The 27,674-nt window shown below is 37.8% G+C and overlaps 1 protein-coding gene across 5 annotated transcripts in view; it reads right to left on the bottom strand.

The window, feature by feature from the left end:
• The window catches only part of LOC111575976 (thyroid hormone receptor alpha), a 283,113-nt gene that overhangs the window by 25,610 nt on the left and 229,829 nt on the right, over positions 1–27,674 (bottom strand). For all 5 annotated transcript variants that reach the window (XM_023281440.3, XM_055004866.1, XM_055004867.1 and 2 more), the window contains 4 exons: positions 19,187–19,287; positions 17,097–17,244; positions 16,610–16,815; positions 1,011–1,157 (listed from right to left, as the gene is read on the bottom strand). In XM_023281440.3, the coding sequence (XP_023137208.1) occupies positions 1,011–1,157; positions 16,610–16,815; positions 17,097–17,244; positions 19,187–19,287 (602 nt within the window). The remainder of the gene's footprint in view (positions 1–1,010; positions 1,158–16,609; positions 16,816–17,096; positions 17,245–19,186; positions 19,288–27,674) is intronic.

Here is a 27,674-nt window from a genome sequence, read left to right as displayed (position 1 = left end):
CAAAAAAAACTGCACATAATGTCCACATAAAAATCTGTGTTTTTACAACTGGAATTTTTATTCTTTTGAATATGAAATTATACTTTTTAAAAAAATTCTATTTGATTAAGAAAAAAAAGATAATTGTCATTATGTGGAAGCAAAATTAAGTATATTAACATTTTTTTTAAAAAGTATGTTAAGGACTGAAAATTGGTAAATAATTTAATAATTTCTTCTCGGTGTTTTGTTAAATTACAGATAAAATCTAGGAAAATGACAGAAAATAAGGTTATTTTACATAAGAACCATGAAAAACAAGCTAAAATCTGTATTTTTAGAAATAGTAGTTCCTTCTTTAACAAGGTTTAATGAGCAAAAAATCTTAATATTTGAAAGATATTTCTCATTATTCGGAAGAAAAATTCTGTACACTAAGGACTGAAAGATATATTTTTAATAAAGTAATTAACTGTTATTTTAAAGATATTCCCTGTTTTCTGAAATTCCAAATAATATTTAGTAAAATCAATAATATCTCTGTGAAAAATGTGTGATCATAAAATTACACATTTTTGTTGCTGTATTTAAATAAGCAAATGACCTTTTTTTAAATTTATGTTTTTGCTATTTAAAAGTGAAATTATGTAAATTAAGGGATGGAAAATAATTTATTTTACAGATTTTGTGATAATGTGTGACCATAAAAATTTAACTGTTTCACTGTATTTAAATCTGCTTAAAAATCTATATTTTTATATACATCTATGTATTTTAATGTTCCTGTATTCCACTGTTTTCTAACCTATTTTTTCTGTCATCCTCCCTCCCAAACATTTTTTTTCTTTCCAGTGTTCATCCGTTGTGACGTCCACAGCAGAGTAAGGAAGAGATCAGCAGCTGAGCTGAGCTGGAAAACATTAAAAAGTGAAACCTGTTGGAAACGTTTGGTCCTCCAACAGACGAGCCGCTAACGCTAACGGACACGCTGCCCGAAGCTTCCTGTTCCCTCCCACTCGTTCTCCACTCACCTCCGAGAACATGGGCAGTTTTTTGGCAAAGTCGACGACGCGGGTGATGGCAGGAGTGATGATCTTGGTGAACTCGCTGAAGGCCTCCAGGTCCACCTTGTCTCCGTCTGACGTCGGCGAAACCGGAGACTGGCCGATTTTTTCTGGCTGCGAGGAGAAAACAAACAAACGTGGGATCAGTGGAAAAGCAAAGAAGAGCTGAAGAACAGTTAATCTGTGAATGGATGGACAAACTGAAGAGTTTCAAGTCAGAAAACAAACCAGGAATAACCAGGGAAGTAAATAAGTAAACAACAGAGTAATCAAGTTAACAAGGAAACAAGGAAATAAATAAGTAAACAAGGAAGTAAATAAGTAAATGAGGAAACGAGGAAGTAAATAGGTGAACAAAGAAATAAACAAGGAAGTAAATAAAGGAGAAAGTAAATAAGTAAACAAGGAAGTAAACAAGGAAGTAAATAAGTAAACAAGGAAATGAATGAGGAAGTAAATAAGTAAACAAGGAAACGAGGAGGTGAATAAGTAAACAAGGGAGTAAATGAGGAAGTAAACAAAGAAGAAAATAAGTAAACGAGGGAGAAAACTAAGGAGGGAAAGGAGTAAACAAGTAAGTCAAGGAAGAAGGAAACAAGCAATCAAAGTAAAGTACGAAATAAAAGAGGACACGAGGAAACAAGGCAGTAACTGAGTAAACAAGAGAGTTAACGAGGAAATAAATGAGTAAACTATTGAGAAAACGAGGAAGTAATTGAGGAAGTAATCAAGGAAGTAAACAAGGAAACAACTACGTAAATGACAAAATAAATGAGGACACAAGTAATCAAGGAAGTCAACAAGTAATCAAAGTAAATGACGAAATAAATGAAGTAAACGAGGAACTAACTAAACAAATGAGGAAATATGTAAACAAGGAATTAAAGGAGTAAACGAGGGAGTAAACAAGGAAGTAAACAACAAAAGTAAAGAGGACATGAGGAAACAACTAAACAAGAAAGTTAAAGTCGACCTGTTGAATGAATCTACAGCTACTATTATAGGCGTTTTGAGTACTGAAAATCTTTTTGTACACATAAAACTTAAAAACAACTTTTTGTTAATAACTATTTTGTTGAAGCAACGGTCAAAATGGATTTGATTTCTAATAAAAAACAATATCCGACATGCTTGTTAATGAAAAGATCCATAAAATGCTTTTTGCCTTCCTTCTGTGGTGCAATGATTAATCTGACAGTCATATAGTATTAAATGAATCGCTGTTGGAGTAAGTTTTACAAGAAAAAAGTCTAAATTCTCTGATTTCAGCTTCCTAAATGTGAATATTTTCTTGTTTCTTTCCTCCTGTGTGACAGTAAACTGAATATCTTCGGACAAAACAAGACATTTAAAGATGATATCTTGCACTTTTTCACTATTTTCTGGCATTTTATAGACAAAACGACTTAAGATTAACTTTCCGTACCATAAAACTTCATTGTCGTTGAAAAACACATCATTAAGCCACGATGTTGAACTGTTTCATCACTGCTATAAACACTCACATAATTAGTTTAGTTTAATGTGACTCAGTCCCACTTTCTGCTGCTGGAAAAACTCTGCAGCATCTGCTATGGATTTATCCACAGCTGTAAACACTTCCAAGCTAATCTGCTGTTTACTCCAGATTGAATAACGCCTGACAAAAAACTACAGTTGCTTTCGTAAATGACTGCATCTTTAAAAAGGAAAAAAAAAGGAACACATTAGTGACAAATTAACCCCCTGAACCCCGGAGGAGCCCAGTGTCAGGTTTGTCGACTTTAAAATAATTAAATAAATCAACAAAATTCTACCATTTATCACAGCTAAAAACTGTCAAAACAGAAAAAAATACAGGAATTTTCAGCTTTCCTACTGCTCTTGATCAAGCCATTAGTGACATTCCATAGCACTATGAAAATTAACCAAATTTCAAATTAAAAGCATGGCGTTATTCCTTTTGTGTCGTTTATAAATTTGCCAGAAATAAAGAATTTGCTCTAGCTAAATTCTGTAAAAAACTAAAAACTATACATTCTTTGGCCTAACTGTGAAGCCATGAGTGACTCGGCTGTGAGCAACAGTCACAATAAAAAAATTCTCAAATTTTGTGGCTGAACTGCAGGTTGTGTACACAGATCAGGTAAGAGACAAGCACGGAAAAAAATATAAAATGCAAATAGTAAAATATCTATAGTTAGTGGAATAAACATCTGTGGGAATTCGTTGTTATTTGAAAGAAAAAATAATGTATTTTAAAAATTGTGTATAATAAGGATTGAAAATCCATAAACATTTTTATTATTTTATTTAACTGTTATTTTACAGATTTTCTTATTTTGTTTAATAGCAGCTAATATCTAAAAGATGTTTACACTTTAATTATAGAAAAACAGGTTAAAACTACAAATAATATCTACATTAAAATCTGCAGTTACTACAAACAGTAATTGGTGGTTTTACATTTCAAAATAAAATCACACTTATTTACACCAACGGGGGAAAAAACACAATTTAACAGGTATTTGTTGTCATTTGAAAGAAAAATTATGTTTATTATAGTTGTTTTTTAAATTAAGTATTTTTAAAATTGTCTATAATGAGGATTGAAAAACTAGAAATATTTGTAGACATTTTTTAAACTGTTATTTTACAGATTTTCTTATTTTGTTAAATAGTGGGTAATATCTAAAAAGTATATTTTAATATTTTAAATTAAATACTTTAATTATAGAAAATCTGTAATTTTACGAATGGTAATTGGTTTTTTTACATTTCAACATAAAATTACACTTATCTAAACCACCAAAAATACAAAAAACCCAACAAAAAACAAACGCTGTTTAACAGATATTTGTTGTCATTTGAAAGAATAATTAATTAATTAATTAATTAATTATTTAAACTAAAGTTTGAAAATTAACAAATACATTTATTTATTTATTTGTTTAAATCTGCAAAAAAATGTAATTATTTTGCAGATATTTACTGATATTTTCACAGTTTTTTACGCTCGTGAACGTTACACGATCCACTTTTATTGAGGCATCCTTGTGGCCCAGTTTTATTGTATTTAAACCTGCTAAAAATATAATTATTTCACAAATGTTTGTCTTTACTTTCAATGTTTATTATAGCTTTTGAACATTACAGTATTCCAGCATTTTTAACAAATTTTTTCTCTACTGTCAGATTTGGAAAATTGTTAAAGATGTTGATTCCAGCTGATTTTGCTTAAATTAGTAATTCAAGTTCATTTTAAAAAATGTTTTAAAAATAATTTATGCCATTTTATCTTTGTCATGCTGCACAAAAGACATTCATGAGTTCTCTCTGCTGACATTTGGATCGAAGTGCAGGAATATATATTGCAAAATATATCACAAAAAAACTGCTTTATGTTCAAAGGAATAAAGGAAAAACCAACATAAAGTGTCAGAGTGGTTTTAACATCTCCGCTGCACAGACTCGGAGAAGGCAGCGACGTCGGATGGTGCTGAGAGATAACACGTCGTTGATTTGGCTCTTTTCGTGGGATTTATTTACAATAAGCAATATAAAGAATATTGCCTGTTTTACTGAAAGTCCATATAAGATGATGGAAGAGGAGCGGAGAGCACATCTGAGCTGGACTGAATAACAAACGAACAAAGAGCAGAGAAGTAGAAGGCGACAGTAAACAACGTTAGACGAAGATGCAGTTCTTCGATTTTAGAGAGCGCAGAAAAGAAAAAAGGCTGAAACGAGGTTACAGAAGAATCTATGAAGACGGATGTGAGGCTCCGAGTAAAGTATAGTGGAAAAGAGCAACACGGTTTTTATGCTCCCTTCCACAAAGTGCTCACAAATTAAAAACCAATTTATCAGATAAGGAGCAGCCTGAGCCCAGTGAAAGGAATGGGACATGTCGTCGGGCTGATAGCGTCGTCTGCAGCCGGGAACTGCAGATCAGTAATACATATGTTTACGGAGTTGTGTGAATCGAGGTCGTGACTATGAAAAATAGCTTCACGCTCCGCCGGATAAAGCATGTGTCAAGGCCACAACCATTTATTCAGGCCGGGCTTCGGCTGGAAACAGGACGAGATAAAGGCTCGGGAATAATAACCTCACACAAGGAGTCATCGGTCTTAATACGCAGCAGGAGAACGGATGGCAAATGAAGCCAAACAGATCAGAGCTGAGTAATTATGGAAAAATGAAATAATTGTAATCATAGCTTTGATGGGGTCGCCAAAACAAAGTGGTGGCAGCGTTTCTCGTTTAAAGAAAACAGCTGAGGCTCTGGAGAAGCTCAGAAACGAACCACAAGACAAAGACTGGGCAGGTTTAGCTGTGGGTCAGCTGACAGAAATGTAGTCTTTACCTCAAATCGAAATGGTTTAAAGGCTTTGGTTTGTCACATTTTCAAATATCTAAGATTTGTTCCTTGAACCCAATACAGCGGAGGCACTCATAGAATAGAAGAATGGCTTCAACACCTTCTTTCAGCATCAACACGTTTTTATGGTGACTATTCCTTCAGTAGTGCCAACAAAAAGTCAAGAAAGGTTTCAAATGCTGCTATTTTTTATATCAAACCAATCCGGATGACAGCAGAAATGTCACTAATGACATCAAATCAAACTATCCGCATTGCTTTTTATGTGTAATTTAGGTGACTTTCGTAAAATACCATGCTTTGTTACACAACTTCACATTGGTTTCATTGAATTTTCACTGGGTGTCAATGAAAATTCAATCAAATCAATCAATGACAGCAGCAGAAATGTCACAAACTGAACTATCTGTATTGGTTTTTATGTGTGATTTGGGTGAACCAACCCTTTAAATCCAAGGTAGCAGTGAACCTTGAAAGTTTGAATTACTCTCAGGCTTCATCTAAACAACTTTAAATGAAAGAGTCTAACCTTTTCTACCCAGCAGCTGTGGCTCTCTAAAGCTCTATTATGGAGATGCTGCCTCGTACTATCATCACTAAAATGGGTGTAGATTCATTTCTGCTGCTTAAACTTTGATAGATTTTCAGTTCAGAACTTTTAGAACAGATTCAATACCATAAAGGTCTGCTGACTTCCTGTTATAAGCCAGTTTAATATGGATTTTTGTTTGGGGAAATGAAAAAAAGAGTGTTTTGGTGATGAGGACATTGGTATTTATTGTATTTATTGTAGTCCAAGGTTGTTCATTCTTACTTGGACAATTGTGGAACTGTAATTTTGTGTGATTTTGATGACATAGTTTGAATGTTCTGCAGCCCGAAGTTTCTCAATCAGAACAATAACAAAAGACATAGTCTCCAATATCAGTGTTTCTATTCATACAGATCAACCCTGAGCAATTTCATTACTTTCTGAATTCAGTAGAATCTGTGCAGTATCTAAGTTTAACAGTACTTCTGTTTATTTCTTGCACTCTTTTGCTGCTCTAACTACAGATTTCCATGTTATAGGAATAATAAAGATTGATCTTATCATATCCTATGTTTAAACTTAAATTATTCACGTTATGTTTAGTGAAGTTCAAACGACAGTCACAAATAATCTTGAGAGTTTTAGAAAAAGGAAAACTGAAGATATCTTGGTAACTGCATAATCATCTTCAGTTTTACCTAACTGATAGGGAGTCACGGGTATTTTTGTCAGTTTCTCTTGCTTCCTGGTTCAGTTTAGACACTTAGATTAGGTTACATGTTGGAAAATATCATGCCTTGTTACACAATTTTACATTTTAGAAGCTTGTAGACAGTTGGGCACCAAAATTACTTGGTTCAGGTTTGGAAAAATATCAACTTTGGGTTAAAATGCGACATTTTCTCTCCATGTTTTAAACTTTTCCTGAAATTTCTGGGTTAGAGGGTTAGGGTTAGATGGTAAAGCAATACAATAAATGTCAAATGTATGTTGATTAGACAAACCGTCAGAAAACATACTACCTTTAAAATGTATTTAAGAATGTACTTTAGTTGTATATGAACGTAATTTTTTGAAGACGCTCTTAAGTGTACACAACTTTAAACCATAATACTACTTAAATGGATGAGTTATATAAAAAAATCACAACTTGCAGAGTTGTCATAAATGTGGAAATTAGCTACACTGACCAAAACAGTTTCTTGTTTCAGGCTGTAAACATGTTTATTTATGCTGTAAAGTTGGTCATTTTAACATGGAGGTCTATGGGGATCTGCCTCTAGTGGATATATGAGGAACTGCAGCTTCTTTCAGTTTAAACATTATTGGAACCATTTGTGATGAGAGTCAACAAAATATATGTCACTTTCCTGGTTGTTTTGAGACCTTTTTATGTGGTAATGTTCCCTATTATACCTTGAAGGGGTTAACCTTCCATATTAATCCCAATACGACACGTGTCCCTTGTAGCTTGAGCTTTGATACCTCTACAGACTAGTTAATCCACAGTCAGTGTTGGGGATTTATTTGTGTTTTTCCTACATCTCAGGCCTACAGGGGCTTCATACGTACGCTCTTATGGACTAATGTGCTTTTCCTGCAACTGTTATTGTGTGTTTGCTAACTGAATAGCCATCTGGGTGATGGCCAGGGAAAACATTCGGCTGTACCCGCCGAGCTGACGGGGGATTATGGGTTTGCTGCCGGTCGGTCAGGGAGCCTAAAGAAGCTCCTAATGTGTGCTAAGTTCTCCTGAAACAAACCTCTTTTCCATCACGTATAGAAAAAGAAACGGCTCGCAATGAGTCCCACCAGAAGCACAAGATATTTGGACTTAAAACCACAATACACTTGGGGAATTGAGAGGCAAAAGGGGGAAAAAAAAAGAGAACATTGTACCGCAGCATCATCATTTATGTTGCCGAGCTGCAACTGTTAACCTTTTATCTGATGCATTAGTTCTGAGAAGTTCCTACCGAGCTGCAGAAGAGAAATTAGTTTCATATATGGTTTAATTTCCTGATCAAAATGGATGGTTTCATTGGTTTGTGACTAAAATATATTTCAATCCTCTGAACCACAAAACCCGCCGCTGGGTTTGAAAGGCATGTTGTCTTTAAAAAAAAAAAAAAAAAAAACGCCAAAATTAAAGCATTTATCAGAGCCAGAAACTCAAAAGTCACATGTGACATGTGGTTCAGTCTGGAAAATGAATCAAATCTAAGTGCAAAATTGTGATATTTCATCAAAATCATGTTAGTCCACTTGTCTCGTTATACATTTAACCGATTCTGTAAAAAATAAAATAAAATTCTGCATGTCTTAACGTAACCGAGAAGCCACAAGTGACTTAGATCAACAACTTTGGGGCTTTTCGGTTGAACCGCAGGCAGTGTCTAAACAGAGGAGACAAGTATATAAGCAAATTAGAGAGACTGAGAGGAAAATAAAACCTACCGGATCAATAAAATAAATGCAGCATGGCTCAAAAAATGGCCAACAGAGGAGCAAGTTGTTGGAAGATACACTCAGCATGGTGAAACATCTTGTTGGAGTGTCAAAAGCTTGTAGAGGTTGCAGAAAAATATAAATAGATATCTGCACCATGTGGAGCCACCTTTTTTCTTCTAGTATTAGAAACACCTCTAGACACCTGGAAAAGGATTTAAATACTCATTCAAAATTTTATTTATTTTTTTTTATTTAAAAGGATCAAAGAAATTCTGATTTGGCTTTTTTTTTTTTTTTTTTTTTTAAAGATTTATGGCAAGAAATATTAGAAAATTTAAATAATTATAAAATAATGACTAAAACTGACCTCTTTACTTGAACCATATTCCTTAAAAAACTAAAAAAGTCTGTCCTCCTCTGTGCAATCGAGAAGCAATTAGTGACTCAGTTTGAACCAACTTTAGTTAATAAAAAATGTAAAATAAAAATATTTAATTTAATCAATTAAATCAATTAAAATGATAACCAATGCTTACAGATATGAAACACATTCATTCTACATTTTTGTTCTGTTTAACACGCAAATCTATGTCAAATTAAAGAACCAATATTTCTGTTCCTGTTAATTGTCACAAACTGAAATATATTTAGAGCATTAAGCTTAAATTTAATCTATTTAATAATACAAAAATATTTGTGAAATTACAGTGAATTTGCAGATGATTTTTCTTTTATTCTTTTGATGGAAAAAACCTGTAATTTTCTTTAAGAAAATGAAATTTAATTGTTATTTTCTGGCTGAACTGCAGATTCAGATCAAATTTTCTTAAGAAGCACTATTTTTTTTCCCGATTTTTAGTATTGGTAACACCATTGAACACTTGTGCATGTTGATGCCAGGCCTGTTTTTAAAAGTTATTTTGCTTAAATTTTTAATTTTCCCCCTTTAATCCTGCACAAAAGCCATTTTTTAAACTTCCCTTCTAACCATGGTTGTGCTGTTTCCGTAGAGATGCAGGATTTTATATTGCAGTGAGGAAAAATGTGACACCCAGACAATACTTCTGGCTCAGAGGGTTAAATGAACAAACTATTTTTTATTATGTGTTTTGCTTTTTCAACTACTTCTCCCAGAATATTATTGCAGAGTCACAGTAAAACTGCCTCAGATACTCACTGAAACCTGAGCTGTAGATCAGTAATAATGGCTCAGAGGCTTCTTTGCTGAGGTTTCTGACACAAAAACATCGACTTTAAAGACACTTTATTCCTAATAAAATAGTGATATCTGAACCTGAGGTTGTAAATAAAACCAGACACCTCAATGGAAACAGAAAAACCGTGGCTAGAAGGAGAGAGAACTTCCAAAAATCATATAAAAAATAGGACAAAACAAAAGATATTTTACTGCTTGCATTTTACAACCTCCACACATCAGGTATTTTTCACACAACTCTGCACATCAGATGGATGTTTCACCATGCTGAGTGTATCTTCCAACAACTTGCTCATCTATATGCAGTTTTTGGGCCATGCGGGATTTATTTTACTGATCCAGTAGGTTTTATTTTCTTCAACTTGTTTCCATACTTGTTTCCACTGGACTCCACACTGCCTGCAGTCCAACTGAGAAGTCCGTCATCGCTGAGAATCACATAATTTTTTATAGATTTTTTAGATTTTTTTTACAGAATCTAATGCAAAAAGTTTAGTTGTGGCAAATAGAGATGTGTAAAACAAAACGATTTTCATGAAATATCATGACTTTTAAGCTTAGATTTGGATAATTTTGCAGACAGAACTGCAAATCACACATGATAGATTCAAGGACTGTTGGAAAGTTGAAAATGTGCAGAATTTTCTGTTTTTACAGTTTCTGGCTCTGATAATGGTGTAATTTTGGCAATTTTTTAAAAAGATAACCTGCCTTTCAAAGCCGCCTATATAGTATAGTATAAGACTGTAATTTTTTTGAAGACGCTCTGAAGTATGCACAACTTTAAACCATAATACAATTGAAATGGATGAGTTATATAAAAATTCACAACTTGTAGATTTGTCATAAATGTGGAAATTAGCTACAGAGACCAAAACAGTTTCTTGTTTCAGTCTGTAAGCATGCTTGTTTCTGCTGTAAAGTTGGTCATTTTAACATGGAAGTCTATGGGGATTGATTCGTTTTCGGAGTCTGCCTCTAATGGACGTATCAGGAACTGCAGCTTATGACAGTTTAAACATTTTTGGAATCATTTGTGATAATTTAAACATGGGAGTCAATAAAATATATGTCATTTTTGTGGTTTTTTTGAGACCTTTTAATGTGGAAATGTTTCCTATTTTACCTTCAAGGGGTTAACCATCCATATTAATCCCAATGCTACACGTGTCCCCAGTAGCTTGAGCTTTAGTTTTAACAGTTTCTGGCTCTGATAAATGGTGTAATTTTATACATTTTTTTTTTTAAAAGATAACCTGCCTTTCAAAGCTGCCTGCAGGTTTTGGGGTTCTAAAGTTCTGATATAAATAATCTGGTAGTAAAATGTTCATGACAACATGAAAATTAGTGTAAAACTGCAGGTATGTAGTTGAAAATTGCCCGTTTTAAACTCTGACTATTATCCAAAGCCATTCGTCCAGCATGTTCCTGAATCATCGTTTCTTATGGTTAAGTTTAAGTGCAGCTGAGTGTTCTAAATAGCTGAGAACATTTTAAAGAATCCATCTGAGCTGTCTTATTTGGCTAAGGTTGCCGAGGCCAGCGGCTTAAAGTTCATGAGTTCAGGACCTATAAAAAAAAAGAGAAAAAAGGAGATTTGTGAGAGTTGAAGTGCTGCCAGTAGGATTTATGCTTCGCTTGGCCTGGAACACTGAATAAAAAACTTGGAACGGATGGTGTGGACTGACCTTTACTATCCGGGTACCAGGAACTCAAGGATAGCTCCTTTCTGCATATTAGTAAATCTGAGTGAACAATCTGGCACTCAGGCTCCATGATCTGTACCATCATGTGGACTGTAATTATATTTTGCTGAAAGAAATGTCTGACAAAATGTCCATATTTTTCATAAACATGTGGAATAAATTGATTCTTATTGCATTTGGAGATTTGGGGCATGTTTTTCTGATGAGACTCTCACCTGATGATACATGTACATTTTTCACAGACACAATAATAGGCACACCAATCAAAATTTTTCATGTTTTATGTTTTGGAATCAGTTTGCCTTCACATAAATCACCAGCAGTAAGACGTCAGCGTTTAGCTCAGAGGGGTTGCTGTGTCAAAGATGAGCTAATTGCCAAGAATTTGGATTTATCTGAAGAGAAATGGCTGTAAAACAACAAGCGCCGCTGTGACCTCTGGACAGATGTGGAGATATGAACACACACTCAGCTGCTGAACTGGATCTGCCCTCGTAAAAGCTGCTTCCAGACGCCCGACCGCAGAGTGTGAAAGAGAGAACACTGTGTAGCTGCTGTGTTTGCCTGCAGATCTGAAGGTTTAGCCACGTTAAGCCAAGTAATACAATAATACAATGGATGAGACACGAGTGAAACACGTTTGGTTGTTTGCGATTGCTGGCCTTAGCAGCGGAGATAAATCTGAAACATTGGGGCCGTTTTTGCGCTGAGAGACCATGATGTAAGCAGCAGTATTATCTCTACAACAGTTGCTGAACAGGTACATTCATTTGTAGGGAGCCTTAGGGTCAAAAATGACCCGGTCGCTATGTTTAATACCAGAGAAAACCCCTAAGTGACCCATTTTCAACTTGAAATTCGATGACATTTCCTAAAGAGACTCCATTAGAAAAAGTTAAATATTGACAGTTTTTAGTTTTCAGCGACCAGCAGGTCATTGGAGGACATTTTACCATCAAATTTCCAATAATCCATGTAGAAAATCCTAAAACATGCAGTTGTTGTGTAAATGTTCTTGTCCTGAGACCAAATCTAAAAAACACTAGGAGAAAAGAATATTTGAAAATGTTTTTAAAAATACCAAATAACTCTGGAGTTCCTCTAAAATGCCATTTTCTCTTGCCCCACCCCCCTGATGACCAAACTCAATCTCAAACAAAACAGTTGAAATGAAATTTAAATCTCCTTTTTCGGTTTTATTTTTTTCATTGTTGTCTCTTGTAATTGTGGGAACATTTTTGTAATCAATATAATATTTTAAATAATAATTATTATGGATGGAATGTGTGTCCCACAACATGTTAGCATAACCTGTTAATGACGTTTCTGTTGTTTTGTCATTTTCCGTTTCGTTTTTGTCGTTTGTCTTGTTTTTGTCATTTTGTGTCTTGTCATTTTGTGTCTTGTTTTTGTCATTTTCTGTCTCGTTTTTGTCGTTTTGTGTCTTATCTGTCATTTTATGTCTTGTTTTTCTTTAGTAAAGAAAACAGTCATGACAAGTTGTTTCCTCACATAAAATAGATTTTGGGTTGAAAACTCAATGAAGCTGCTTTATTTTAGAGGCTTGGGTGGAGGCGGATCATTTTTGACCCTTAGGACAAGAAGAGTGTACAGGTTGTTAAGACAACATGAGGGTGAAAGTGAATTTTTCTGAAACATAAGAGCGAATTGACGGCTAGATGCAGCGTCACATTGTGGAACGTTTCCACGGAGTCCCTTGAGGTGATTTACGCCACAAGCATCCTTTCAACGTTTCAAGTGTCTTCTTGAATCAAAGCATTGAGGGCTTCTAGCTTTCAGCAAGCAGCATAATGGCTTAGGGGTGGTATATCTTCTGGATTCAGCTAATGATAACAATTTTTAAGTTGTTTTAGACAAGTTTCTATCATCTTGGATATATATTACCAGTCAAAAGTTTGGGGTCACTTAGAAATGTCCTTGCTTTTGAAAGAAAAACACTTTTTTAAATGAAGATAACATTAAATGAATGATAAATCCAGGCTAGACATTGTTAATGTGGTAAATGAGCCCAAACTTTTGAGCGGTAGTGCACGTTACTCTAAAATATGGACTTTTGCTTGAAGAATTCTCCTACTTTTGGTACTTTAAGTCGTATTTCCATACTGAATAATCTGACTAAAATGCAGGACTTTTACTTGCAGAGTATTTCTCCACTGTGGTTTCGGTGCTTTTATTTGACTGAAAGATCTGAGTGCTTCTTCCACCAGTGTCGGTGGGTGGAAGATAAACTGGGGGCTGTGTGACCAATCAGAGGAGAGGATTTATCGGCTGCTGTCCAGCCTCCGAAAGTCTCCAAAGCCGACTTCACGAGCGGTTGTCACAGCCCCGATGCTCGTGGGACCACATTTGCGCACGCAGAGTCGAAACGCTCCCTCGCGAGGATGAGTTTCAACTCTTGGATGCTCAAATCAAGTGTCTGGTTTGAAGGCGGACGGGTTCTGGGACTAATTAAACTCCGTAGAATTGACCGTAACAAACTGCTTCTACTTTCTGCCGCCTGACCTTTGAGGGAGCTCGAGCCGGCGTATCATTTCCCAAAGTCATCCTCCAGTGAAGAGGCATTACTTGCCTGCTGAAGTACAGTGTGTGAGAAACAGTGTCGCTGCTGCCGCTTCATGGCTGCAGTCCCCATAGGGCGGAATAGGCTCATCCTGGTTGGCTTAGCATGTAAATTTAGATATTCAGGGTTCAGTGACTGCAGCCTCCAGAGCCCCGTTAGTGGGTGAAGCCTGTGCGAAATGGAACAGTTTATCCTTTTAGATGAACCCAGCTCTGGGCTATACAGTGCTTCACAGCAGCAGGGGGGGTTAGACCCGCTCGAAACTGGAGTGTTGACAAAAAAAAAAAAATGCTTCTTAACCCCTAATTGTAACGTACTCGCTGCAGCGTTAATCCTGAACCTGAGGAAGCGATCTCATTGCACCCTGGCACAAAAGAAAAAGCACAATGCTTTCAAGTATGTCTTTCTCTTGACGGAAATTCTCCCACTTGAAGCTTTCTCAGCTGCATAATCCCCACATGGCCGCCTTCCCTCCATGATACGATGACCACAATGCTTCCCAACACTGCCTTGGCATCATGTTTTTTTTTAAATTTTAATAAACTCAAATCATCAACAAGTGTTTGAAGCTCTATCTGGGATAAATCTCGGTCAGTGGAGGCCGACTGGAGGCAGGGACCCCCCGACAGGCCGGTCCAGGAGGAATCTGAGCACCGGCACAGCAGGAGAACAGAAAGACTCTCTGCCTGCCAACTCGCAGACGAGCGCTCATGACTGAGGATTTGCCTCGGCTGAGATAAGGACGGATGGAGCTTACGGGAAGCAGATGGGCGAAATAGAAGGGAGACGGCCGAGTAGACGGCAGAGGAGACAAAGAAATGAAGACGGGGGAGAGATTAAAGCAAAAAAACGGGGAGTTGAGGTGTAAATGAAAACTATGAAGGGAATTAGGCGTGGTGAAGAGCCCTGAAGGATTAAGATGAATCAGAAAGAGAACACCCAAAATGCCGGAGAGGAATGAGGACAGTCGTAAAGGCACGTGAGCGAGATAAAACCGAATCCCCATTTAAAATTTTAGCACGAATGTTTGTTTGAAAACACTGAAGCTGCACTGGAGACTACAGTGTGAAACCATTTGATGTGTTTGTTGAGTGTTTTAGTGCTTTTAAAGGTTACAGCAAAGTCAACCCGTCTTTAGTGCTTCAACATATTATTGCTCCTCGAAACAAAAGTCAAAGTGACATACATTTATTCGATCCTCCTATCTACATTTTTTGCTTACTGCTTTTGCATTGTCTTGCATGTCAGGAATATAAAAGATCCTTTCATCCACTTACATTTTGGATCTTCTTTTTGTTGCATCTTTAAATGCACTTAACAAAATTAAAGCTCTGAAAGACTTGAAATGACTCCAAATTTCCATTTAACCCTCTGAACCTCAAGCAGTTTCAAGGTGTTTTTTGCTGCTGTCACATTTTTCCTCACTGTGGGTTAATTTTTCACTGCAGTGCAAAATCCAGCACCTCTATGGAAACAGAACAACCATGACTAGAAGAAGAGAGAATTCAGAAATGTCTTCTGTGTGGTACGAGTTGTAATGATAAAATCACAACGAAAGATCAAGTAAAAGTTTAAATTCTTGTTTTACTTATTGCCCACAGGTGTTTACAGTACTGGAATAAATAATAGGGACTGTACACACCACTGATATTTCACTACTTTACTGTTTTTAGTTTGTTTTCTTACTTTCTTCCTGTGAAAACACTGCCTCCAGTTCAGCCAACTGCAACTGCCGCAACTGCGGTTGCGGCAAAAAACACAGAATTTTTTGTTTTTTACAGAATCTGGTCAGAGCAAAGTATTTGTTTTTGACATTTTTTTTAAAATAAAGCAATTCTAATAAAAGATGGAAATTTGAAACTGGGATTTGGCTAGTGTTCCCTGTAGAATTACAGGTCATAAATAAATTGTTAAAGGGATTTAGGAAAGTTGGAAATCTATAAATTCTCTCAGTTTTTCCAGTTTAAGGGTCTCATAAATGGTGCAATTTTGGTGATTCTATTAAAACCTGCCAGCGGGTTTTGGGGTTGAGAGAGTTAAACTAGAAACATTTGCATGAACCGTGCAGCAACACTTGAAAACAGAAACTGTTTTTATCGTATGCAGGCACTTTGCTGATAATGAGTGATATGAATATGACTGTTGGCAGTTTTTCTTGCAGATCAGAACAAAGGCTGATCAAAAAGTTCAGAGTCTGTGGCTATAAAAATCAAAAACTCTACTTTGTATTTAAATCTGGGTGCCATCCTCAGTGAAGTTGTCTCCTTGTGCAAGGACACACTGCTTCCAGTGCTCCTGCAACACCTGAAACTCTCTCTGGAAGTGCCGTTGAGTCGCTTAAATTGTGTCAAAATGTTGACCCTTTAACTTGAATTTCATTTTGGGGAGGAGGCTGATGCCATAAAGACCAAAATCTTGCAAAGAGGGCAAGTGAAGAGTGACGACTGTGGTGTTGTGGCTCACAAAAAAAACCCCAAAACACGTCTGACCAAGCACACAGATACTTTCCTTCCTTCAGACACCTCAGGAGGTTCCAGTAAAACTCGGCCTTAACAGACGAATCCTGAGGCACTAATTTACAATGAACAATGACATTCTATATGCACCACTAACAGTACTGGAACTTTTTGATCAAGCCTCATAAAGTTAAGGGAATACCGTAATAATGGACATCTTTTTCTGAATGTAACTGACTGCACACTACTTTGCCCTCTTACCAGGAATTTGCGCTTCTGTTTCCACTGTGAGCCCTGAGCGTTGGTGTGTCGATGGGCCTCCGTCACCAGGCGGATTAGGTCCCACTCTGCCCCAGTGGGCTCTGGACGGGTCTGGAGGGATTTCACCATTTCTTCCTTCTTGCGTCGCTCCCTGTTCTCCTCAATCAGGCGCCGTTTGGCCACTCGCTTTGAGTCATCGAGGACCACTGGGAGAAGGAAGAGGGGATTTCAAGGAAAAACAAAAAGAAAGACATATACAATCAGTTTGTGGTGCCTAAAGTTGCAGCTTCTACACCATTTACTCTTATTTTCCCAATTTTTGTTGATTATTTAAAACTATAATCACCAAATGCACCTCAAATATATGAAGCTGTAACAAGTGAGACTTTATACCAAAGCTGCCTGCATTGATGTGTGTTATCTCGGTTCTACATTTATCTATTTTTGTGTATTGCATTGTGTATAAATACGCCTGCAGGACACTCACAGTCCATGGCCATGCCCACTGCGATGCACTTCTTGAAGCGGCAGAGCTGACACTGGTTGCGGGTGATCTTGTCGATGATGCAGCAGCCATCGTACTTACAGGAGTAGCTGGGGTGGAGGTTCTTTTGAATGGTCCTACGAAAGAAACCCTGCAGGCAGACAGCGAGGCACGGATACATGAATGGGATGTCACGGAGAGAGAGTCGGTGATGTGTGCAGTGAAATATAGAGAAACAAGAGGAGGGTGAATGAAAGTTGAATAGCACAGGCAAAAAAAAAAAAGAGTCTAGAGACAGACGGAATAACAATGCCGAGTCCCCGATGTTGTACTGCAGCTCAGAAAAGGAAGCAGACATCGGAAATACTATGAATCTAAAATTTAAGTAGACTTGTTGTGTGCATGACCTGCTACAAAATCTGAGGCAATTTGTGCACTAGTTTGTACGTTTCCTTCGAGTATAATTTCCACCCAGAAAGAGTTTGTGAACACAAGAGCTAATAAAGAGCTGGTACTGTAAAATGCGCTGAAAGGCTGTAACCAATTGCTGTCAACTTAAGCGACATTTTCTTTACTTAACCTGCCACTCATGTTTGTTTCCACAGTCTGAGTTGAGTCGGGTGAGGAAACAAAGACAAGACCAGAGCGGAACTGACATGAGTGGAAAGGCAGAGGAGAGTCTCAAGACAGCAGCAGAGACTGTACAAGTGAGCCGAAATAAAGGGAGGGTCAACGGTTTCAACAGAAGGGACTCACATGCACTAACATGCCCGGCTGCCAAAACACAGAACAGAGAGGCTAAAGTTATGACAGGACCAGTCTCTCGTTGTGTACACAGAAAGTTCAGAAAATCCAACACAACCGGTGTAGTGGATGGAAAAACGCAGCCACAACTTGAGTTTCACTTTCACTTCCAACTGATAACCACATTGGAGCACCGCTGGAGACTAAACTCAGCATCTCGGCTGGTGTCGAAGGACTAATAATGCAAATATTAATCAGAAGTGTCGACTAGCGAAATGCTAATATTAATTTAAATGTGTACAGTGATGATAAGGTAACTTTTTGGCTACATATGTATGGACCCTTTCTGGTTATATCGATTCATGGGTGTAACTTGGACTTGGATAAAATTTTCAGGGAAGGTCTTTTATTTGTGGGTACATCTATATTAAATATGGGGGAATGAGCAGCCTTGGAGGAGTACTGCGCTCTCTGAGTGCTTTCCTAGCTGTCCGAGATGCTTCAAAAACAATCCAAAATTACAAAAGATTTTCCAGAAGTTATCTAAAACGATGGAAATTTGCTCAGAATGACATGAAAATTTAAAAAACGACTGGAAAATGATCCAAAATCAGTCAGAATTTTTCTCAAATGATTGAAATGATCCAGAATGACTGAAAATTTGCAGAATGACACTAAATTTGTCCAAGATACTGTAAAAATCATCCAGAATGACTTGAAAATTATCCAGAATTGCAGAAAACTTGTCCAGAATTACACAAAATTTGTCAGTAATAACAAAAATCTTCCCAAAATGACTCAAAAATTGACCAAAATTACTTAAATCTGTTCAGAATGAACAGGAAATTGTTAAAAATGACTGAAAACTAAATGGCCACATTATATGTTGCCGTCATTTCTGATCATTAATAACTAATTAACAAATGCTGCATTTATGACATATGGGGGAATGAGCAGCCTTGGAGGAGTACTGCACTCTCTGAGTGCTTTTCTTGAGTGGCGACACTCCCTTCAGTGAGACATGACATGAGGAACAAACATATGAATAGATAGAGACTCATCATACAACACACTGACAGCAAAGGAAGACAAATGATGCAAGGCTGAGCGCTGATGTGACAGCGATGCGTCTATGACCTTGGTATGTGATTGTGTGTGTGTGTATATATATATATATATATATATATATATATATATATATATATATGCGTTGAAGCATGTGACTGCCTCTGAGTGTGTGTCTGCCACATATGTAACGGTGTGTGTCGAGGCGGTTGACCTCAGAGACCTCGTATCAAGCTCTTCTGGCAGATATTATGGGGGTTGTGAACCTAGTGTGTGTTTTGTACCTTGCAGCCCTCGCAGGTAATGCAGCGGTAGTGGTAACCTGTGGCCTTGTCGCCACACACCACACATGGCTCATCCTTTTCGAGGTAGCTGGGTATGTACCCTGGAGGAGAAAGGAAACAAGGGAGAGAGACAACATTAGCGTGAATGCTCAAGATGTTCTTCCCTATAGAACCTTAGCGTCTATTTCTTCCACTCTATTCACAGCATCAAGATCAACCACTTCACCTTTATCGTATCGCCACTTGGCTCCATTGTGTTTAAGGCAATCATGGATTCTGCATCCCCGAGCGCTGATCGATGCAGACTTTGAAAGCCGACAGCGAATGTGCACATTTCTCCATTCATACTACAATAGGTCTGCTACACAGACGGCCAGATCGAACACAGAAAAAAACACATGGAGCTCCTGTGGATGTTTCTCAAAGGCTGCCAGTGACTTTGCAGTTTTTACAGGACGCAGCAGCTGGTTACAGATTGGACTGTAGCGCCATGTTAATGGTTATTTCTGAGATAAGCCAAGCACAGATGGCAGAAATGGCGCACAAAGTAATTTATGTAGCACCCAGGGATGCAAATTTTCTTGAATAGCCCCATTAATCAGTAATCAATTAATCAAACACACAATATGAACCCAGTGGAAAGCATTCCATGTCCTAATGAAAGTGCTTTAAACACAACCACAACAAAAGACGCTCAGACGTTGTTTATCACGACATGGGCTGCTTTTTGATGTATACAATCAACCACTAGCTTGTAAAAACGGCGTCATATTGCAATTAAATTCGCCAAGAACATGCAAGATCTGGCCAGTAGTCATTAGGCATCAAAGAAGTCTTTGTCATGGTGCCCTTTACTCGCTTAACTTCCAATGCTCTCTGCTTGACAACACAGAACTCCATAAGTCCAAGTGACACCTCCTCTGGTCGCTACAATATTAAACAGTAAGAAGATCCACCTAGTGCCACATGAGCTCTGGTTGGAAGTCATTAAGCGTCACTGAAGTCTTTGTCATGGTGCCCATTGCTAGCTAAACTCCCATGATGCTCTGTCTTTGTCAACGCTGGACTGCAGTAGCCCGAGGAATGCCACCTTTGGTCGCTAGAGTATTGAACGGTAAGAAGATCCACCTGGTGGCACATGAAGTCTGGTTGGAGGTCATTAAGTGTCACTGAAGTCTTTGTCATGGTGCCCATTGCTAGCTAAACCCTTGCAATGCTTTCTGCCTGGCAGTGTGACTGGTTCTATTCTATTAACCAGGTACTACAGCTAATCTACAATACATTGTCTTCTTCTTCTTCTGCCTTATCGGATAATATATTTTAAATTGCCTAAATCATTTACAGCAATTAATTAATTAATGATTAGTCATTAACATTTCTTGTAGCATTTTTCTAAAATAAATAAATAAATAAATAAATAAATAAATAAATGTGCTACACAAAGCAGACATCAAAATATAGGGGATAAAACCAAGTGGTCAAAATACCAAATAATAGAAATAATTAAAAATACTAGTACTAATAATGTAAGAACAAAAAAAAAAAACCACGGTGCAAAGGAACAAATGAAGTGAATACTTCAATTATAACTTTCTAAATAATGACTTTTAAAGGTGTGTATGATGAAGAATCTCCTCAAAATAAGCATAATGTTTTGACAGGCTTTGGGCTGCACATGAAACTCTGCAGGAACCAGTCTTCAACCAAAGTTTGGTTATGATATTATGATTTCAAATCTCTGAAATGAGCACATAAAAGCATATATAATGAGCACTGGGGCAGTTGGTTTTCTTGTCTTCTTTAAGCTTTTGTGCAGCCTGAAGCACTACTCTTGAATAAAACATCCACCAGTTGGAATTAACATCATGTAACCTGCAGAGAATGGCTGGGATTGAGATTTTAGTGAGAATGATGACTTTTAAAGCTTGCTTTCCACTGAAACAAGTGAATTTTGCTGCACTCGGTACCAAACAAGCAATTTCCCCTACGCCTGGAGCGCTTGATTTATAGGCCGGGGCGTCTCTCTCGTGCCACAATGCTTCATTTATAACGATATGTTTTGACACATTTTACCAAAAAGCTGCAGCTCCTACTACTCCTACTTGGATTAATTGTTCGGCTCCTTTCCAACACAATCGGGACGTTACGACAACGACACAGCTGCTCTCTTTACAGTACAACTCGACACCACCTAGAAAGGCTGTTTTTTGTGTGTAAAGTCCTGAGCTTTCTGCAGCGATGTAGAGATGTGCTCCTGGTTTGTCGGCACACTGTGACATCGCTGCTGGGTGTGGTGGGGTGTAGGTGCAGCGACCACATCCATCAGTGATGCTGGATGTGGTCGGAGGTGAAAGATTTCTTTTTTTTAATGTGACTGGCACCGTCTTGCTCAGCTTTACTGTCCATGAGAAGGTGCTGACAGCTGCACCTCGGGAGCGACTTCCACCCCTTCTGCATAATTACTCCTCTCTAATTACGAGACCACCCATTTGTAATTACTCTCTAATTAATTGACAGGTCTTTTAATGGGCCAACTAACACGGCGCTCTGAGAGGTTTGCTACATAAGTAAGTTTGTAAACTTTGGCTGTCTGTTTTAAATTATAACCTGCTGAGAAACATACAATATGCAGCTTTTTTTGATTATTAAATCTTCTCTTTCATTTGTGCATAGCCAGATAGAGCAGCATCATTACACATGGAGTAATTTAACCAAACTGAATCTGTTTAAATTATCATAAGGGAGGTGGATGGCGTAAACTGAAGTGCTGGCTGTTCTAAATTTACAGTATTTGGATTGTTTTTTTTCTCCCTCTGTAATCATCTTTATCTGTCTGCAGCCTTTCCTCCGCTTTAAACTTGGGAACAGAACAGTTTGTTCTTTTTCCATACTGCCTGAAACACCAGTGAGACGGAGGGAGTGAGCTCGGAGACACAGGAAATAGCAGATTTCCAGACATTTCATGTGATATATGGTGGCTAAGAAGCCGGGAGGCGAGGAGATGGTACAGTGCGAGTCACAGATAAATTCAGAGTGGCAGTTTAAGCCCAGAGACACACAAAGTGTATTAACTGCTCCTGGTAAATCTTGGCGCTCTGCACATAAACTACATGCGTGTGATGTTCTGATGACCTACAAGCGCCGCGCACAAAACTTCCAGCCCTTGATGTGTTCAGATTCTTATCCGTCACGCAGCGACATCAGGGAGATTGAGCCCAAATTCAATCTGCAGCGCGATAAAGACCCCAAACATAAAGGAAGACGAACGGAGAGTCAACAGACGGCGTGGCCCCCGGAGAGTGTTCGGTTACACGAGGAGACAGAAGACACTGAGACAGCTTAATCCACACAAGAACTGTGGCAATTTCTCCAAGATGATTGGAACAATGTACCTGCCAAGTGCCTTTAAAGACTTTGTGCGAGTGCATCTGGGAGAATTGGAAATGTTTTAAAGGCTTCATACTGTGTCTCTTTTCTGGAAAGTAACAAAAATAAACATGGCTCAAAATCGCACAGAGGTGGATTTATTTTACCATGACTATTGTGAATCTGCAGCTTTACATGCAGCTGGAGGTGCACTCTCTTCAGGAAGAAGACTCTCTCTGCATCTATGATTGAGCAGCAAGCATGAGATCAACAATTCCAATCACTTTCTCTCTGAGCTATCATTTTACATGAAAATACTAACTGGTGTGCATCGCGCGGTTGCTAGACAATGTTCTAAAATCAGCATTTTTACAGTTTAACTGCAGCTTGGAAATCCCTAAAAAGCGACTCCTGGCTAACGTGTGGTCTTAATATGCCATGTTTCAGTCGCTATTTCATGCTCGTTCTGTTTTCTGACGACAGAAAACAATAAGATATGTAATTGAGAACTGCTTTTTTTGGAATTCAGTTGTATTAAAATACAGCATAAGTGAGCACAGGGAGCAGGAGAGAAGCTAACGGATGTAAACACTGACTGAGTTTAGTATAAACTGAAACAGATGGCATGAAAACCCAAACAAATTACAGTTTTGACCCACTCTCTCTGTGGTGTACAGTTTCCACAGAGCTCTGACTTGTGGCCATATGATCAAAGCTAATGCTAACACTAGCCACATTAGCTGCACATTGTGCTATTAAGTAGTCTCCTATTGCTGTAGTGACAAAAATTAGTTCTTCAGATGCTGGGAGTGCATGAAGACTCTCGTGTTCACCCTGACAGCCAACAGCACATTCTGTGAACTTTGCTTGAGGCTGAGACATTTTAAAGCTAGCAGACGAGGCAACAGGCGACATGAAAACCCAAAGAAATTAAAGTTTCGACCATCTCTCGATGTTCCAGTAGTTTACAGTTTCTACAGAGCTCTGACCAGTGGGCGTACGATCAAAGCTAATGCTAACGTTAGCCATATTAACTGCATATTGCACTGTTAAGGATTCTCCTATTACTATAGTGACATTGCTATCAAAACAAAAAAGTGCATGAAGACTCAGGTGTTCACTCTTGCAGCCAACAGCAGAACATTTGGGAAACTTTTCTTGTGGTTTAGACATTTTAAAGTTAGCAGACGAGGCTCAAAAAGTAAATAAACCTAGTGAACTATGAGGCAGCTAATGAATACTGATAGTGAGGGTACAGGGTCATTAAAAGTTTCATGTTTCAGCAAATTAATAAACTGTGTCTTCAGTTGTTTAGATGCTGGGAGTGCATGAAGACTCTGGTGTTCACTCTTGCAGCCAACAGCACAACATTTTGTGAACTTTGCTGGTAGTTGAGGCATTTTAAAGTTAGCATAAGAAGCTCTAAAAAGTAAATAAACTTTGTGGACTGTGAAGCAGCTGCTCATTACTAACAGTTTGGCGATGAGGTTGCTCAAAATTTTAGCTTGACGACTGTTGTTTGCTTATTTTCTTTGTGGAAACTGAATAAAACCCTGACTGGCCCATGAAGCTGGGAGGTCGTCTAGTTAAGAGCTGCTTAGATGAATGGCGGCGGTACGCGTCTTCATATTTTAACAACTTTTGTTTTGCCCTGCCAAGTTTTTAAGTCATTAAAAAAACACCATAAAAATGGATTTTCACCATATGGGACCTTTAAAGGCAAAGGCAGGTCCCTGCAAATCAGAACTTCAGATAGTGCTGTTCTCCGTTTAGTGCAGTTTGTATGGGGTTAATTGATGAATAAAAGACTCTTTATGGCATTGTTTTTGGAACTTTTACTTTTACTGCGACTGTATAGCGTATATATATACTTGTGTGAGCGAACCAAGGCTGTGACTGGCAGTGTCAGTTGTGCTTCTTGGCTTTGGTACAGATTTTAGACGAGGAGGGGGAGACCAGAAGAGGACGGTGGCAAAAAAAAAAAGAAAGAAGAAGAAAGAGTAAAACACCAAAGGGCCATGAGTGACATTTTGTCAAAATTGATTTTTCTAATAGCGTGGAGAAGCTCTCGAGCTGTTTCTGTTGATAAAAAATCCATTATGAGTTACGGTCTGATGAGAATTTAGGTATATATCGAGGAAAAAATGCAAAATGAAGACGCACAAGTGCTTTTTGCTAATAAAAAGAAGTAAAAGAAGGAGGCTGGAGGACAGTGAGAATAGGGGGAGGACGCATGAGGAGCAGAGGTGAAAAAGGACATCAGAGAGGCATCATATAAGGAAAAGCTCGGCAATGTTGGCAGCAGCAGGCGGATCTCCGAATGCTGTTTGGAAGCCAAGCCCAAAATCAATACTGCTGCAGCGCTCCGGCTCCGGAAGTCTGCCCCTCCCGACAGGCCCAGCAACACCACCACCAACGCAAAAAAAAAAAAAAAAAAAAACGAGGAAAAAGGAGGTTTTTCTAGTGTGGCTAAGTCTAGATAAATATTTTTCTGAATCTAACAGCTGCCATTCCGTTTAATCGAAGCGCCGGGATCAGGAGTGGCACGATTCGGGTCCCCGAAGGAGTCCTGGGATTGTATTGGCGAGGTCCTTACATGACAACAGCTCAGCGAGGTGACATTTGAGACTGTAAACATTGAGGACATTAGGGGACCAAACTAACTTTACGCTGGAGCTGAAACAACAGCTGCTACACAAAATCAAGTGTGTCTGCCGCCGCCGCTGCGTTTATTGTGCGTCCTCTGACAGTTTAAATCTACTCCTGGAAAACTGGAAATGGGACCAAGTGTTAGTTAAGGATTATTTAAAAATCACTGTTAATTCTCTCTTTTTCGTCTAAACGGTTTTGATTCCTCATAATACCAATGTCTGCTGGGCTTATTTATGCATTCTGGGTTTCTGAAGTTCAACGATTAATCTGACAGACTTAATTATTCAATTAATTGCAGTTTTAGTACTTTTTTAAGAGAAAAATAACTCTAAATCCTCTCATTCCAGCATCATAAATGTGATTTCTTTTCTGGTTTCTTTCCTTCTCTATGAGAGTAAACTGAATATCTTTGGGCTGGAGACAAAACAAGACAACACTGATCGACATTTTGGGCAAAACAACAAATCCACAAAATAATCCTGAGGAGAGACCAAAAGAAGCATTCCAGACAGAGGATGACACAAAGGTGGTGCAGCAAAGTCCATTATAAGAGAAGTAATGTTTTTTTTGAGCATTAATCCCGAAAACCAAAATCCGCTGGGAGCTTTAAAAGACATGTCTTAAAAAAAAAAATCACCAAAGAAAACACCATTGATCGGAGCTTGAAGCTGCAAAAACAGAAATATTCTTTGGATTTTACACCTTCAGGCAGTCTTTGTTGTACTTCTCTATCACATGTGGTTCTTTCTGTAAAATTAACCCAAAAAACTGATCAATTAATTGAGAAAATATTCTTGACATTAACTTTCTGAACCCCAAAATCTGCTGGATGGTTTAAAAGACATGTTGAATTAAAAAAAAATCACCAAAAAATACCATTTATCAGATTCTGAAATTGTAAAAACAGAAATATTTGCTGGATTTTAAGCTTTCTGATTGTATTTCATTTACTTATCTATGATATGTGGTTCTTTCTGTAAAATGAACCCCAAAAATCGATCAATTAATCAAGAAAATAGTCTTGACATTAACCTTCTGAACCCCAAAACATGCTGGTAGGTTTAAAAGGCATGTTGTCTTGAACAAAAAAAAAAACAACAAAAAACCTAAACAAAATGCATTATTTACACTGCACTATTTATCAGAGGAAGAAGGTGTAAAAACAGATTATTTTCTTTTTTTTGGGGGGGGGGGGGATTTTAATGTTTTGTTTTAGTTTTAAATTCATCTGTGACATGTGGTTCTGCCTGGAAAATTAAATCTAAGCTTTAATTGATAATTAACCAAAATCATTTTATGATGCGTGTCTTGTTCAAAAAATTGACAAAGAATGCATAATTTTGTATAATTATATTCTGTGAAATACAAATAATTCTGCGCTTGTCTGTGCAACTGGGAAGCCATTAGTGACTCAGCTGTGATCAACAGTAATGTAAAAAAAAAAAATTCTGACAATTTTGGCTGAACTGCAGGCTGTGTTTACACAGAACAGATACAGTAGGAGACAACAAATTAAAAATGTAAGTAGTAAAATATCTATAGTGTGTAAATTTACATTTATTTCCATTATTAATACCATCTGTGGGCACTTGGAAACATGTTGTACATGTTGATTCCAGGTTTTTTTTAAAAGAATATTCTAATTTCGCTTTGTCGTTATTTTAACTTATGCCATTATAATTTTTTTTAGTCTGCACAGAAAACATCTTTGAGTTCTCTCTATTTCTACTCATGGTTGTTCTGTTTCCATAGACGTGCAGGACTTTATGCTGTAGTGAAAAATGAGCCCACAGTGAGTCAAAATGAAACAGGAAGAAAAAAACGCTCAGAAACTGCATGGGATTCAGAGGGTTTAAGCATGTAAACATATTCTAAGCATGTAAAAATAAAGTTTTAAACCCACAAATGTGCAGAATATGGTCTCTTTAAACCATTTAACTGTGCATTTAAATGAAGCTTCCTGAGGTTTTGGCCTCAGCACTGACATAACATCACCATCGAAGTTTGTTTTACCTCTTGCATCTCAAGCAAACAGTTTCCCATTAACATGTCCAGCCAACTCAACTCAGCATTAGCACGACTCCATCTGTGGAGGCTTCCAGAGTCTCTCCAACAGGAAAGTCATGACATCACTACAGTGTGTCTAACCCAGCCTCAGACGAGCGTGCCTTAAGACAGACATATTGTCATACTTTCCCAGTTCAAATGGACCATGGCAGGTAGAATATGGTGCGAGACTCCAGTAGCGTTGCAGAGAGTGGGGCAGTAGCCCTGGGAGGGGAAACACGTGGAAAGGACCGTATCTGCCTCAATATCTCCATCTTTACTCCGTTCTTTCAGCTCAGGGGATTTGGAGCTGTCACGCCGACAATGGAGTGCGCCCGGCACGAAAGCAGACAAAGCAGAAGGCTTTTGTTTAGTGGTGACAGATGCCAAGACGTTTCACTTTGACTCTTTGGACTTGACAAAT

The sequence above is a fragment of the Amphiprion ocellaris genome, chromosome 18, assembly GCF_022539595.1.
Source record: "Amphiprion ocellaris isolate individual 3 ecotype Okinawa chromosome 18, ASM2253959v1, whole genome shotgun sequence".
NCBI lineage: Eukaryota > Metazoa > Chordata > Actinopteri > Pomacentridae > Amphiprion > Amphiprion ocellaris.
This window is presented reverse-complemented; position numbering and strand designations above follow the sequence as displayed.